At 52.8% G+C, this 15,177-nt stretch overlaps 1 protein-coding gene across 4 annotated transcripts in view; it reads left to right on the top strand.

The window, feature by feature from the left end:
• Window positions 1-2,780: 2,780 nt before the first annotated feature.
• NADSYN1 (NAD synthetase 1) overlaps window positions 2,781-15,177 on the top strand; it is a 30,640-nt gene continuing 18,243 nt past the window's right edge. For 2 of the 4 annotated variants that reach the window (XM_088832465.1, XM_055415269.2), the window contains exons 1-6: window positions 2,782-2,984; window positions 4,067-4,127; window positions 6,176-6,292; window positions 10,155-10,208; window positions 10,628-10,717; window positions 13,136-13,187. In XM_088832465.1, the coding sequence (XP_088688591.1) occupies window positions 2,900-2,984; window positions 4,067-4,127; window positions 6,176-6,292; window positions 10,155-10,208; window positions 10,628-10,717; window positions 13,136-13,187 (459 nt within the window). In that variant the 5' untranslated portion in view covers window positions 2,782-2,899. Of the gene's footprint in view, window positions 2,985-4,066; window positions 4,128-5,438; window positions 5,754-6,175; window positions 6,293-10,154; window positions 10,209-10,627; window positions 10,718-13,135; window positions 13,188-15,177 lie in introns of those variants that run through there. The other 2 variants (XM_088832462.1, XM_088832463.1) reach the window with 2 other exon arrangements.

The following is a 15,177-nucleotide window of genomic DNA, read 5'->3' as shown; positions in this document are numbered from 1 at the left end:
GATTGATTAGTTGGCATTTTTTCTGTAAAGAACTTCCCTTTCTTATTTAATTCTTTGTCAGTATGGGCTAATAAATTTTTTGCTCGTTGAGTAACTGTCATTTACCTTTTTTAAAAAAAGTCATTATCCTTTTGCTACTTGTAAGGCCTGGTCCAATTTTAGCACACTGAGTGGCCCATCACTTCCCTAGAACTGGGAATGAGCCTTCCCAGCACCGCGGGACACAATGGCCGTGAAATGGTGTCACATGGTCAGATATGTGGCTATGAAGGGACCCTGCTGACTGGAAGTTGGTACTTGCCAGCTGCCTCTACAAAGATTACATCATGACCATTGCAAGCTGCTGACCTTCAACACCCCCTGAAAGAAGTTCAGGGTGAAAATCAGGAATGAGGCACTCTGTGCTCTGAAAAAAAAAAAAACTGGCAGAACAGGCCTTCAGATAGTTAGATCTTTTCAGAAAAAGGTTTTATGAGTTCCAATTCTTGCATCTTCTCATACCTAGAAAAACACTGACGTCATTAATGGTGAAATCTGCTTTGGCTATTAAATTTTTTTTTTTTTTACAATTAAAAGTCAAAATAGAGTAGCTATGGTTCAGACATCCTGGGAAATAACTATTTCCCAGATATCCCGAAAAATGATATTATGGGTGTGATTTCATATTAGACGCTGTGACCTAATGTAGAACTTAATGCTCCTGTAATGCATTTTTGCTTCTGTACTTTGCTGGCTGCTTGTAAAACCAAAGTTACTCCATTTTAAGATAAGGTTGTTTTTAAGTAAAGCTTCCTAAAATTGTTTTTGAAAAAATAAAAATAAATAAAAAAGTCATTATCTTTGGATATACAAATTGTACCATAATTGGCCAGTAGGAACCCCTCAAACCGACTCTCTTTATCAAATAACATGCTCACATCATTATGAGAGAATGTGCTTAGTTTCCACTCCAACCAGACATTGTAGGATTTGCTCCATTCCTGGCTAAGGCCTAGAATCGGCCATGGTTCAGCTCAATCGCTCAGTCATGTCCAACTCCTTGTGATCCCATGGACTGTAGCACGTCAGGCTTCCCTGTCCATCACCAATTCTCGGAGCTTGCTCAAACTCATGTCCATTCAACATGGTGATGCCATCCAACTATCTCATCCTCCATCATCCCCTTCTCCTCTTGCCTTCAATCTTTCCCAGCATCAGGGTCTTCTCTAATGAGTCAGTTCTTCGAATCAGGTGGCCAAAGTATTGGAGTTTCAATTTCAGCATCAGTCCTTCCAATGAATATTCAGGACTGATTTCCTTTAGGATTGACTGGTTTGATCTCCTTCCAGTCCAAGGGACTCTCAAGAGTCTTCTCCAACACCACAGTTTAAAAGCATCAGATCTTTGGCCATCAGTTTTCTTTATAGTCCAACTCTCACATCCATACATGACTACTGGAAAAACCATAGCTTTGACTAGATGGACCTTTGCTCTCAAAATAATGTCTCTGCTTTTTAATATGCTGTCTAGGTTGATCATAGCTTTTCTTCCAAGAAGCAAGTGTCTTTTAATTTCATGGCTGCAGTCACCATTTGCAGCCATGGTTGGCAGGAGAGATTTGAGTTAACTGAAAAGGACTGGGGTGCTTCTGGCAAAGAAAATTATCCCCCAAAGGGTCAAAGTTAGAATTAAATGAATGAACATATAAACATTTTCGTTCTTTTCTAAAATTTCCAAATTGTCTATCATGAACAAGTCTTACTTTATAAATAGGAAACAAGTTTGTTTCAAGTGTTAAAAATGTGTATGTATAGGAGAGGCAGCATTGCAAACCGGGAGAAAAGGGTGCCTATTCTATCAAAGATGGTCAGTCAGTTGCTTATTCATACAGGGGAAAAATAATGAATTCCTACCCTAAGGGGACTAAAGGGTGAAATGTGAAAACAAAACCTGAAAAACTCCTGGTAGCGAACAGGTTCAAACGCCGCTTAGAGGAAGTTGGGCAACATTTAGTAAAGTTGCACATATGCATAACCCAGGTCAGGCGTCTGGGGAGACGAAGGCAGTTGCAGCCCCAGGGGAAACTGGCAATCTTAGATGCAAAGAAACTACAGGTGCCCTCCAAGGAGATGAGCACAGGAACGGAAGCAGCAGTGCCTGCGTGTTCAGGCGCGTGTGCGCTGGCACGGGGCTGCTTGCGTAAATGCCCGTCGGTGACGAACCGAGGGTCCCTCGGTGCATTGCCGAAGTGCAGGAATAACCAAAGGAACGTAACTGGCGTGGGGCGGGGGGCTCGTCCAGGCCTGCTAAGACGCAGTTTGCGAGGAGGTGTGGAATCAAATAGAGGGACGGGGGCACGCGGGCCGGCCGGCCCCTCCACCTGCGCTCCAGAACCCGGAGACGGTCCCACCTGCCTGGGTCTGCGTCGGGGTGGGCCACGGCGGAGGCACCGCTGGCGGATCCTCTCCGGCCCCAGGCCGCTCTGCCGGCCTCCCCGCGTCCCGCGCAGACGCGGCGAGGAGCTCCGCGGGCGGGGCGATCGGGGGCGGGGCCTGTCGCCGCCGGCTCGGAGGTCCTGTCCCGGCCTCGCTTCGCCGGAGGGGCGGGGCGATCGGGGCGGGGCGATCAGGGAGGGGCGGGGCGGGGCGATCGGGGGCGGGGCCTGTGGCCGCCGGCTCGGAGGTCCTGTCCCGGCCTCGCTTCGCCGGAGGGGCGGGGCGACCCAGGACGGGGCGGGGCTATCGGGGCGGAGCGATAAGGGGGCGGGGCGAGGCGCTGCAGCTCTGCGGTCCTGTTCCTGTAGGGACTGGACTGACGCAACGGGACAACCCGGAAGGACCCGAGCCGCGGCAGCCTCTCTACAGAGGACACAAAGCCCCACTATCCGGCCGGCCTTTCTGCCCAGGCGTCTGCAGCCAGGATGGGGCGGAAGGTGACCGTGGCCACCTGCGCGCTCAACCAGTGGGCCCTGGACTTTGAGGGCAATTTGCAAAGGATTTTAAAAAGTGAGTCTAGGGCCGGCGTGGGGTGGACAGGAGAAGGTCAGCTCTGGTCGCCCAGGTTTGCTGTGACGCTTACGCAGCCTTGCTCTGGAGAAACTCGCGGCCATGGCTATGGGAACAGAGAAGATAACCTATCTTATGACCACGCCTGTGCCCCTGAGTCCCAGGCCCTCCTCCTGAGTGAGGTGGGGAGTGGGGGTGGGTTACAGTGCCTGGGGCATGTGTATGTACACGTCGTAAGAAGAGTCCGGCCCTGGAGGTGGAGATGAGCAGGCTGGAGGGAGCCGGTCCGCAGGGACCTCTGGGGTCCCATGTGGCATTTATAGAGCTGAACCCGGTCCAGAGAGGGAAGTGGAACAGGGGTGAGGCCACCAGCTTAGAGACCAGGTGTGGTCGTTGTGTGTGTGTGACGGGGTCCGTGTACAGTTATCACCTGTACCAGCTCACCTTTGAGAGTGGAAGTTTGCACCGTTGACCTCTGCACTTGAAGTGGGGCTGCCCTGGGTGGTCTGCAGGCTGGCCATCCTCAGTTGCTTCCTGCAGCAGGGCCACCAACCACAGGAAAAACAGGTGATTCAGGTGAGGGCATCTTATATCAGCTGTGTGCCTTGGACCTTCTTCCTTTAATTTTTATCAATCTCAACCTGCTTTCACCTCGTCAGAGCTCAGAGCAAGTCAGGTTGATGAGAGGTCATCTCTGGTGGCCAGAATTGTGTGTCCACTCAGCCGGCCTCTCCTCCCCAGACTGCATCTGGAAGCTGCTGTTCAAACCCAGAGGCGGGTGGTACCTGTCACCGGTGCCTTCAGGTCCTGCCTTCTCCCTGCACAGGGTCCTTTCCATCTGGTTGTTAATGAGCTACCAGTGTGTGACTCCCCCAGCCCCACCCCTGCCCTCCTCCTTGGTGCCAAGGGTCAGCCCTGCAGGCCCCGCCTCTGTCTCATTTCCTGCGGGTGTCAGCAGGGGCTGGGAGGTGCCCTTTGGCTTTCTATGACGCCAGCGGCAGCAGAAGGCTGGATCTGCCTGCTTTGGATCCGTCGTAGGTGCTGAAATTGCCTCTCTCTCTCTCTCCTCTCTCTGCATAAAGGTATTGAAATCGCCAAACACAGAGGAGCAAGATACAGGCTTGGACCAGAACTGGAAATCTGGTGAGAGCAGAGCACACAGACCCCTAGGGAGGGCAGGTAGAGGCCTCTATATCAGCTTTCCTCAGCTGAAAGGGCAAGGAAGGAGAGGCCAGGATTGAGAACTGGACACACAGGCCCACCTCGGAGACAGTCAGAAGCCCCGTGAGTGGGCCTGCTTGGTGCCCCTGGACAAGAGCAGGCCAGCCGGCCTGGGTGATCCTGGATTCCTATGTTGAGGAACAGAGGAGCTCATAGAGAGGCTGAATTTTCCCAGTCCAGGGCCGATGTCAAAGCTGGTTGGATGTCTGGCCTTGCATTGGTGTTTGGACTCACATGTGGCCTAGGAGTAACAACCTCTGAGCAGGGGTCTATCCTTGGAGAGGAAAGGACATCCTAGGTCTGAATCCCACACAGGGCGTCTCCCTGACCTCATTTTCATGTAAGAACCAGGCTCTTATCAGAATCAGAGGCCCAGAGGAATGCTCCTCCAGGCATTAACAATGGCAAAGGCCAGTTTGGAGGTTAGTGTTCATGTCAGCAAAGTTTGCTTGGCATTTTAACACCACCTCTGCTATGTAGTAAGTGCGAAGGACTTTTTGAAGATTTAAAAGTAGTTTACAGGGACTTCCCTGGTGGTCCAGAAGTTAAGAATCTGCCCTCCAAGGCAGCGGATGTGGGTTCTCTCCTTGGTTGGGGAACTAAGATCCCACATGCCTCAGGGCAACTAAGCCTGTGCCACAGCTACTGAGCCCACTTGCTCTAGAGCCTGCAGGCTGCAACTAAAGATCGCACATGCCTCAACTAAGACCCTACACAGCCAAAGATATGAATAAATAATTTTTTTAAAATGAAAGTAGTTTACAAATCCTCTACATTTCATTACTGAGACACCCGCACTGAAAAATTACTCTCAAACCCAGTCTGCCCATGTTGGGACCTCACTGAGCATTGTGTTCATTTTTTCAGGGGCTCTTACACTGAGGTTTCACAAACTGGAAGGTTTAAAACAGCAGAAATTCATTCTTTTCACGGTTCAGGAGGCCTGAAGTCCAAAATCAAGGTGTACGTAGGGTTCTGCTTCCTCCAAGGCTCTAAGGGAGGGTCCTTCCTGTCTCTTTCAACTCCTGACTCCCAGCTCCTCGTCTCATGACTGCACCCCTCCAGCCCCAGCTCCTGCCTCTTCTCCGCTGCTTTTCCTTCTTTGGTCTCATGTAAGGACACTTCTCGTTGAATTTAGGGCCCACCTGGATAGGCCAGGATCATCTCATCTCCAGATCTTTCACCTACTCACATCTCTAAAGACACTTCTTCCAAATAAGGTCACATCCACAGGTTCTAAGGGCTTCCCAGGTGGCTCAGTGGTAAAGAATCTGCCTGCCAGTGCGGGAGATGCGAGTTCTGTCCCTGGATCGGGAAGATCACCTGGAGAAGGAAATGGCAAGCTGTTCCAGTATTCTTGCCTGGAGAATCCCATGGACAGAGGAGCCTGGTGGGCGACAGTCCACGAGGTTGCAAAGGGTTGGACATGACTGAGCGTGCGCACGCATGCCACAAGTCCTGGAAGTTCAGACACAGACACGTCTCTTTTGGCAACACCATTCAGCCTGCTGCAAGCTCAAGTAAATTGCAAGGAAGTCGTGTGGCCGTGTAAGTGGCACTTGAATGGTTGTTCACAGCCCCTTTGCCTGAAGAATGTTCTTCTCTGGCTCCAGCTTTGTTTCTTTTGCATCCTTTTCTTGTAGATTAGTGTAATTTGGGCCACGCTGAAGGTTAAAAAAATCCAAGGGCAGACAGTTTTCGACATGACAGAGAATTTCTCATGCAACTGAAAACTATGGGGCCCAGCCCATTAATTTCCAATACAATGCGTCTCTTTTCTTCTTTTTTGTAACAGTGAGTCTAGCTCTGGTTGCATGATAGACACTCCTGGGAGGCTTTGTAAAGATATGGGTGCCAGAAGCGCACCCTCACGCGGTCACCCTGGCCCGGCCCCAGCCCCCTGCCGCATCCCTATCCCACGTCCACCGGCTGTGTCCCGGGCACTCACTGTTCTCGCCCTCCCTCTGCAGTGGCTACGGCTGTTGGGATCATTATTATGAGTCGGACACCCTCCTGCATTCGCTGCAGGTCCTGGCGGCCCTTTTGGAGTCTCCAGTCACTCAGGATATCATCTGCGACGTGGGGATGTAAGTGTGGCATGGGCGTGGGAGAAGGGCCTGTCCCAGGGCCCGGGCGTCCCTGCGGCAGGAATGTGGCTTCTGCTTCCTGCCTGGCCCTGCAGACTCCTAACTCCCCAGGTGAAGGCGGCTTTGGGGAGACTTTTTATGTTTCTTCAAGCACTACTGTGCACTGGGATCATGCTTTGCACAAGTCAGAGCACAGGGTCCCCCAGCCTCGTATATAGCACTTTCCTTACTTAGTAGTAAGTTTGGGATGGTTCCCTGTCACTCTGGGCTTCCCAGGTGGTGCTCGTGGGAAAGAACCCGCCTGCCAGGGCAGGAGACACGGGTTTGATCCCTGGGTTGGGAAGATCCCTTGGAGGAGGGCACGACAACCCATTCCAGTGTTCTTGCCTGGAAAATCCCCATGGACAGAGGAGCCTGTGAGCTACAGTCCACGGGGTCGCAAAGAGTTGGACACAACTGAGTGACTGAACACACATGCAGCACGTTATTCCATATTGACGTACGAGCCATCTGGTTCCAGAGGGTGTGGGTACATAAGCGTAGGTTCCGTAGGTGTAGGAATATACGGTGTACGTCCGTATGGTGCAGGTTCCATATGTAGACCCCAAGGCCTACAGGCAGACCTCTGAAACCTTGCAAGCTCAGTTCCACACCACTGCAGTAAAGCAGGAATAAAGCAAGTCACTCCAATTTGAGGGAGGAGGTTTCCAGTACATATAAAAGTTATGTTTACATTTTACCGTTCTATCTAAAAATATACATACATACCTTACTTTAAAAAACTTTATTGCTAAAAAATCCTATCCTCAGCCTCCAACGAGCCATCATCTTTTTGCTGGTGGAGGGTTTGAAATATCGTGAGAATTATCAAAGTGTGACCCAGAGACCAAAAGTAAGCAACAGCTGTTGGGAAAATGACATCAATAGAGCTGCTCAACGCAGGGTTGCCACAGACCTTCGATTTGTAAGAAGTACAGTATCTGCGGAGCACGAGAAAGCAAACTGCCATAAAATGAGGTCTCCCTGTAGGTCCTGTGGTGTGGACTCCCCGAGTGCAGGTCACATGGGTAGGACTCTGGTCTAGCATGCTTCTGTTCTAGAGTGTCCGTGGCCAACTTTGTGTAACCAAGCCCGCGGACGGCCTTTGTGTCGCTTCTGTTTGTGTCTCTTCTGTGTTGCGTGGTGTGAATGTAGCCGAGTTTGCTTTCTTTTCCCTCAGCCGTGCATGTGTTCTACACTTCAACCTGTGTGACGTCTGTCTGGCAGGATCTAAGCAGTGACTGGAGGGATTTTTAGCCCCGTTTGCTTACATCTATTATAATCCTTGATATGTGGGCCATGTTTGTTTCCTATTGTGCCCTTGTGACAACTTACCACAAGTGAAAAACACAGAACCACACAACTCTGCAGTCTTGTGGTTCTGGAGGCCATGAGTCTAAATGGGTCAGTGGAGCTGGCTGCTTCTGGAGGCTCCTAAAGGAGAATCGGTTTTCTCGTTAACATCCAGCTTCCAGGCTCGCCCGCAGCCCTCAGCCCATGGCCCTCCCTCTGTCCTCACAGCCAGAGACCAGATCACTGCAGCCCCTGCCCCCGGTGCCACACGTCCTCCGAGCGCCCAAGCGCCCTCGTGGAAGGACCCCTGTGGTTCTGGTGCAGGCCCTGGGGAGTCTGGGGTAATCTCCGGTCTCAGGATCTGCAGCTTAATGATGTCAGCAGGTTCTCTTTTATCATGTGAGGTGACATGTCCTCGGGTCCCAGGAATCAGGATGGGGACATCACTGGGGGTCTTCACTCAGCCCACCGCGTGGACGGATTCTTGCCACTTTCTTAGGTGTCCTGGTCACCGTGTTTTCTTTCTGTATTATTGGGTCTTTTGGTTTGTTTTATTTGCCTGTTTTCCTCTTCTGGCCTTGAATTTGTAATCTGACTTTAATTTTTCTACTTTTCTTCCCTTAAAATATTAACAATCATATTTTAAAATGTTTTTCTGGGATTTTCCTAGTGGTCTACTGGCCAAGACTCCACACTCCCAATACAGGGGGGCCAGGTTTCATTCCTGGTGAGGGAACTAGATCCCCCATACTGAAACTAAGAGTTCACATGACACCCTACTCCAGTTTTCTTGGCTGGAGAAGTTCACAGACAGAGAAGCCTGGTGGGCTGCAGTCCATGGGGTTGCAGAGTCAAACGCAACTGAAGTGACAAACACACGTGCCACAACTAAAAAAAGACCCCGTGTACTACAGTGAAGACCAAAGGTCCCAAGGGCCGCCCCTAAGACCTGATGCCGCTTAATAAGGAAATATTTTTAAAAAGAAATTTTTCTTTTGAAATCCAGCATTGACCTGGATCTGTAAGTGCCACTGAACAAAATAGCGGTTATCCCATGACGTCACTGATATTCACCATCTAGAGTTGTCTTATTCCTCCAAGAGAAAGACAGCGAGTCTCCGTCCAACTTTCTGTGGTGAGAGGCGTGTTACCCTGAGCACGGATCACAGAGGGCTAGCTCAAAATGAAGAAACCTTAAAAAAACAAAATAGAGAAAATCTTAGAGTGAGCAATAGCGTATTTATTTGTTGTCATGACTTATGAAACCGAACGTTTCTATTTGTTTTTTCGGCATTTGTGACACTGTCTTGCTTGTTCTTTTGCCAGCAATTGAAGTGTGTGTGTTTGATTTATTAAGAGTTCTTTATATAAGAAAGATATCAAGCTGTCCCCTTATATGATAAAAATACATTTCCTTGTCTGTTGCTTGCTATTCAAGTTTACGTTTTGAGCTTTAAATCTTTCCTGTCATGCTTTTTGTTTGTTTTTGTCTGAGAGGCTTACTCCAGCTGGAAGGCAGATATTCACCCAGGGTTTCTTTTTCATTTAAAAGATGTTTACCTCCTGCCCTGAACACCTTTTTGTATGAATGTGAATTCAGTGGGTTTTGGTTTGGCCTGGCAGGAATGGAAACCGTAATGGTGGGAGTGCTTGCTGGCGGCATTCGTGTGCCGAGCCCGGGCCTAGGCAGCCTGCCTGCATCCTGCCCCTTAAAATGCTCCGAGAGGAGGACCCAGGGATGCTCGGCCCCGCCAGTGCGAAGTGGGATTGGATCCTGGCCACCTGACTCGACAGCCCGCACTGCTTACGGATGCTTTCATCTCCTCTTGCACCCCTGCCCTCTTTACTCCTGTCCCTGGGCCTTATTATTGTTTATCTGATGATCCATCTTTAAGGCCCTCCTCCCCAGGTGCCTGGTGCCTTCTGCCCTGAGCTCCTGCGCTCTTGCCCTGAGCTGGGCTCTGCCATCCCAGCCCGGTGCTGCCCCGGCCGGCAGCCGGCAGAGTGCCCGGTCTCCGGAGCATTGGCCCCTTCCCTGCAGAGGAGGAAGGTTCCAGGTGATCAGGGAGGGTGTTTGTCCTGAGGGGTCCAGAAAGAGAGGCAAGCAGATCTATTCAGCGCCCTCCACCCCCTGCCCCTGGCCGGTCCCCCTGCCCTGCCTTCTTGGTGGGGGGCTCAGTCAGGAGAGATGCCATGGCGGAGAATTGGGGATGTGCAGGGGTGAGTCCCTGAGGCCGGCAGGGGATGGACAGGTGGCTGGCAGCAGGGATGCGAGCAGAGGGAGGGAAGCGACCACTCGGTGGTCTGAGAACCTTCTGGAAGGAGAGGATGGGGTCTGGGTGGGAGGGACTTGGTGCTGGATTTAGGAGACTCTGCCAGTTAGAGCCTGTGCCGTGGCAGAAACACTCGGGTTCGTCTTTCACTTTCATTTGAGAAACCGCAGAGGAGCCTCTGATTCTCGTGGAGGACCCGGAGAAGCTTCACGTTAACGCAGACGTGGGCCTCTGCTTTGCGTCCCCTCTCTCCACAGGCCCGTGATGCACAGAAACGTCCGCTATAACTGCAGGGTGATATTCCTCAACAGGTGGGTGACCGCCGGGAGCAGCGCAACCCCCTTTTCCCCCAGGCTCGGGGCTTGGTCCCCAGGGGCTGTGGCTTCTTCTGGAACTGCCTTCGTGGGGGTGGGGTGCCAGGCAGGCCAGAGTCTCGGGTGGCGCTGCTTCCCCTGGGCTGTGTCACCACTGACCCCTTCAGACATCAGGAACAGGGATGATGGGTGGAGTTTGGGGACACACAGCTCTGTGGCCAGGAGGTCAGTCCTGGGAGGGCAACCTTGTAATAATGTCCCCTCGCAGACCCTGGGCATCAGTTGCCAGCAAGTGCCCACCCTCCGGGTCTTAGCTGCTCTGTCCCCATCGACGGTCAGGGTGGACGGGCTGGTGGCTGCTCCGCGTTACGTGGGGCGTGTTCATCTCAGGAGCGACCTTGTTCCCCTGTCTGTAGAAAGATCCTGCTCATCAGACCCAAGATGGCCTTGGCAAATGAGGGCAATTACCGTGAGCTGCGCTGGTTCACGCCGTGGTCCCGGAGCCGGTGAGTCACTGCCCGTGCCCAGGAGCCGGTGAGTCACTGCCCATGCCCAGGGGCCAGTGAGCCGCTGCCCGCACCATGGCCCCAAAGCCGGTGAGCCGCTGCCCATGCCCCAAAGCCGGTGAGCCGCTGCCCACGCCCCGGAGCCGGTGAGCTGCTGCCCGCGCCACGGCCCCAAAGCCGGTGAGCTGCTGCCCGCACCCCAAAGCCGGTGAGCCGCTGCCCGCGCCCCGGAGCCGGTGAGCCGCTGCCCACACCGTGGTCCAGGAGCCCGGATGGGGGCCACTCCGGGCCAGCGTCCCTGCCCCACATGGGACCTGTCGTTTAGTGGCGGCTGCCTGGTGCCGCTGACTGATTTGTAGCTGGTTTATCAGACACCACGTGAAACGCTGTCATCAGTCACCCGTCCTCCGTCTTTCTACACCTGATCCTACAGATCAGGGTTCCTCGACTCCAGCCCTGTAGCCGTGCGGCCGGCTCGGTCTTGTGGTGGGGGCGTCCTGTGCATGGAAGAGCGTGCAGTAACATCCCTGGCCTCCACTGGCGGATACCTCTGCCTCGCCGTGTCAGTCTACAATGTCTCCAGACGTGGCCAGGCGTCCCCTGGGACAGCATCGTCCCTGTTTGCCTGCCCTGTGTTCTTCTCACAGTTATCGCTGTTTTTTCTTTTTTCACTGTCGCCTCTATTGCCAATGGAATCTTTAACGTGATTTTTAAACATTTTATCGACATGTAGTTGATTTACAACATTGTGTTAATTTCTTCTGAGCAGCAAAGTGATTCAGTTACTCGTCTAGATACGTTCTGTCTTTTTCAAAAGTTTCGTGTGTTCATCCTTGTGTCTTTGTTGCTGTGTGGCCTCCTCTATTTGTGGCGAGCGGGGGCTTCTCTCTAGTTGCGGTGTGGGGGGACTTCTCCTGTTGCAGAGCGTGGGTTCTGGGGCACACGGGCCTCAGGGCCCCAGGGCACAGGCTAAGTGGTTGTGGAGCAAGGGCTTAGTTGCTCCGCGGCATGTGTGATCTTCCCAGATCGGGGATCAAACCCGTGTCTTCGGCACTGGCAGACAGATTCTTCACCGCTAAGCCACCGGGGAAGGCCTGTATACATTCTTCTTCACGTGTGGATTGAGGGGGGAGGCAGGGATGAAGGGAGAAACCTTGGGCGGCTCCCCCTTGAAAACGGATTGTGATGCAGCAACATCGCCGTGAGCAAACCTGCCGATGGTGGACTGGGCGCTCATCGCGGGAGCCAAGGTGGCTCGGGGGCCAGAGGGCGTCTGCAGCGTCTGCTCCCTTCATTAGTGAGGGCGAGATGGCATCACCCCCTCAATGTCTCTGCTTTTAAACTTTAGTTAAGGGATTTCCCTGGTGGCCCAGTAGTTAAGACCTCATCTTCCAGTGCAGGGGACACGGGTTCGATCCTTAGTTGGGGACCTAAGATCCCACATACCTCAGGGCTGAAAAACCAAACCATAAAACAGAAGCCATATGGTAACAAATTCAGTAAAGACTTTAAAAACGGTCCACATTTTTAAAAAAGATCTTCATCCAAAAATTCACTGAGATAAAAGTCACTGAGATCTCCCAGGATGTTCTTGTGAATTCTGAGAAAGCAAAAAGAAATCTAGTTAATTCAGTGTCTTCCTGGTACATCTGGCAGCAGCCCACTTGAGGTCAGATTTGGAAACCATCTAGTATTCGAATTCTGCCTGTTAGGGTAGACCTTGGGGTGGCTTGGGCTTCCCTGGTGGCTCAGACGGTAAGGAATCCAGCTGCCAATGCAGGAGACCCGGGTTTGATCCCTGGGTTGGGAAGATCCCCTGGAGAAGGGAATGGCTACCACTCCAGTATTCATGCCTGGAGAATTCCATGGATACAGGAGCCTGGTGGGCTACAGTCCATGGAGTTGCAAAGAGTCGGACACGAATGAGCGACTAACACTTTCACTTTCTGGGGTGGCTTGTACCGAAGTTGTGCATTAAATTCTCTGTCCATCCTACACGATTTGGGACATGATTGTTTCAGTGATGATACAGGCTTGTCTCTGTACGCTGGCTTCATGCGATCTTTCTGATTGAAGGATTTTGATCAGAAATTCCAACTGCATTTCTTTGAGGGGAAGTGTATCTTCTCGGACAGTCCCTGTGACATGCCTTTCAGATGCCATAATGAAAGCATGGGGCAACCAGTGAGGGGAGCCCCCAAGTGCCTCGGTGTCCCGTGTCCCGGAAGCCTCATGGAGTTGCCTTGCTCTTCCCTTTCTACCTTAAGTTGGTCGCAACAGCGTGTGTGAAAACTTGACAGTTCCTTTGCCAGCTCGCAGGCTCCGCACTCTCAGTTTGAGCGTTACTCTGCATCTGGATGCCATTCTGGGTTTTCCCTGAGATGGTCCGACTCAGGTCTGTGGTGGTTTCCTTTCCAGGCAAACAGAGGAGTATTTTCTCCCCCGGATGTTACAGGACCTGACGAAGCAGGTGAGTCTCGGGGAAGATAACTCATTGTCCGTCAGACTGTCCCTCTGGGCTGGGCCATGGGGCAGGACCCTTGGGGACAGAGTCACGGCATCACTGTGGCCCAGGTAAGGAAAGCACAGACGGGGGTGACTTCTGTCACAAGTGGGGAGGGTCCTGGGAGCTTGGGGGGGGTGGGTGCCTCCTTGCCCCTCCGTGATGTCCCCTCCTCTCCTCCAGCTCACACCGTGGGGTGGGCTCAGGGGAGCTTGGGAGGGGGCTTCCTGCACCACCCTGGCCGGCTGTTCCCTGCTGGGCTGGGGCTCCGGCCTCAGGGCTGCCCAAGAAGCTGAGTTTGGGGGATTTCTGGTCGTAAAACTCATGGAAGACTTGACTTGGCTGCCTGTTTATTCTGTGAAAACTCAGCATCAGAAATCTGTCTTGTCTTGTCTTTGGTACCTAGCTGGCCAGGTGTGAAGAGCATTGACCTTGGAGCCTTATCCAGGGGGTCCTTGTCCATCCCCTTCATCCTGGAACCTGCTAGAACCCCGTGCTATCCACTTCCGGTGGGAGGTTGGGAGCCAGGGGCTCACAGGAAATGTTTCGAGGGGCCCCTGATATCTCTGGCTCCTACCTGAGTTTCCATTCTGGTTGCCAGGTGTATTAACTTGTTCAGGCTTCCATAACCAATTCCACAGCCTAGGGACTCAGACAGCAGACTTTCGTTCTCTCTAGTCCTGGAGGCTGGAACCCCAGACCCGGGTGTGGGCGGGGCTGGTCCTCCTGAGGCCTCTCTCCTGGGCGTGTAGATGGCCATCTCCTCCCCGTGTCCTCACAGGGTCGTCCCTGTGTGTGTCCATGTCCTGACCTCTTCTTGTGAGGACCCCAGTCCTGTGGGGTTAGGGCCCCCCCTGGTGACCTCATTTTACTTAATCACCGCTTTGAAGACCTCATCTCCAAGCACAGTCACGACTGAGGTGCTGGCGGTCAGGGCTTCAGGATATGAACTCTGGGGACATGGTGTCCCCAGCCCTCTGCACCCCTCGCTGCACTCAAGGGGGCTCATGGGGATACACTGAGTCTCCCCGATGGGGCAGGCCAGCAGGATGCGTCTGGACCTCAGGGGTGGACCTGGGGGCGGGGACAAGGGTCCCCTTCTCTCTGATCCCTCCAGGCCCCGCCCCATCTCCACTTTCTGCCGGGGGTCTCCCTCTGCTTCTCACTTTTCGGCCCTTGGGCCGCGGTCACCTGCATTCAGGAGCCAGATTCAGTCAACGGTACCAGTTCTGATTCCTAAGAGAGGCTCTCCGAGGGGCTGGCTTGGGTCGCTGCCACCCGCGTGGCAGTCTGGATGGGCGTGGCTGAGGCTGGGGAAGGGGACTGTTGGTCAGGTTTGCTCGCCTCCCAAGTGGCCTGGAGGCTTTTCTGACCTTGAGTTGCAACAACGAGAACAATGTAAAATCACGGTGACCCAGAACACTGTGTGTGTGAGTGTGTGTGAGAGTGTGTGAGTGTGTGAGAGTGTGTGTGTGAGTGTGTGTGTGTGTGTGAGTGAGTGTGTGTGTGAGTGTGTGTGTGAGTGTGTGTGTGAGTGAGTGTGTGTGTGAGTGTGTGTGTGTGAGAGTGCGTGTGTGTGAGTGTGTGTGTGTGAGAGTGTGTGTGTGTGTGTGAGTGTGTGTGTGTGAGTGAGTGTGTGTGAGAGTGTGTGTGTGAGTGTGTGTGAGTGTGTGAGTGAGTGTGTGTGTGAGTGTGTGTGAGTGTGAGAGTGTGTGTGTGAGTGTGTGTGTGTGAGTGTGTGTGTGTGAGAGTGTGTGTGTGTGTGAGAGTGTGTGTGAGTGAGTGTGTGTGTGAGTGAGTGTGTGTGAGTGTGTGTGAGAGTGCGTGTGTGTGTGAGTGTGAGTGTGTGTGTGTGAGTGTGTGTGTGAGTGTGAGAGTGTGTGTGAGTGTGTGAGTGTGAGTGTGTGTGTGTGAGTGTGTGTGTGTGTGAGAGTGTGTGTGTGTGTGAGAGTGTGTG

The sequence above is a fragment of the Moschus berezovskii genome, chromosome 25, assembly GCF_049115385.1.
Source record: "Moschus berezovskii isolate FMDL1 chromosome 25, NW_MosBer_1.0, whole genome shotgun sequence".
Taxonomy (NCBI): domain Eukaryota; kingdom Metazoa; phylum Chordata; class Mammalia; order Artiodactyla; family Moschidae; genus Moschus; species Moschus berezovskii.
Note: the sequence above shows the minus strand (reverse complement) of the source record. Positions and strands in the feature narration are given on the sequence as shown.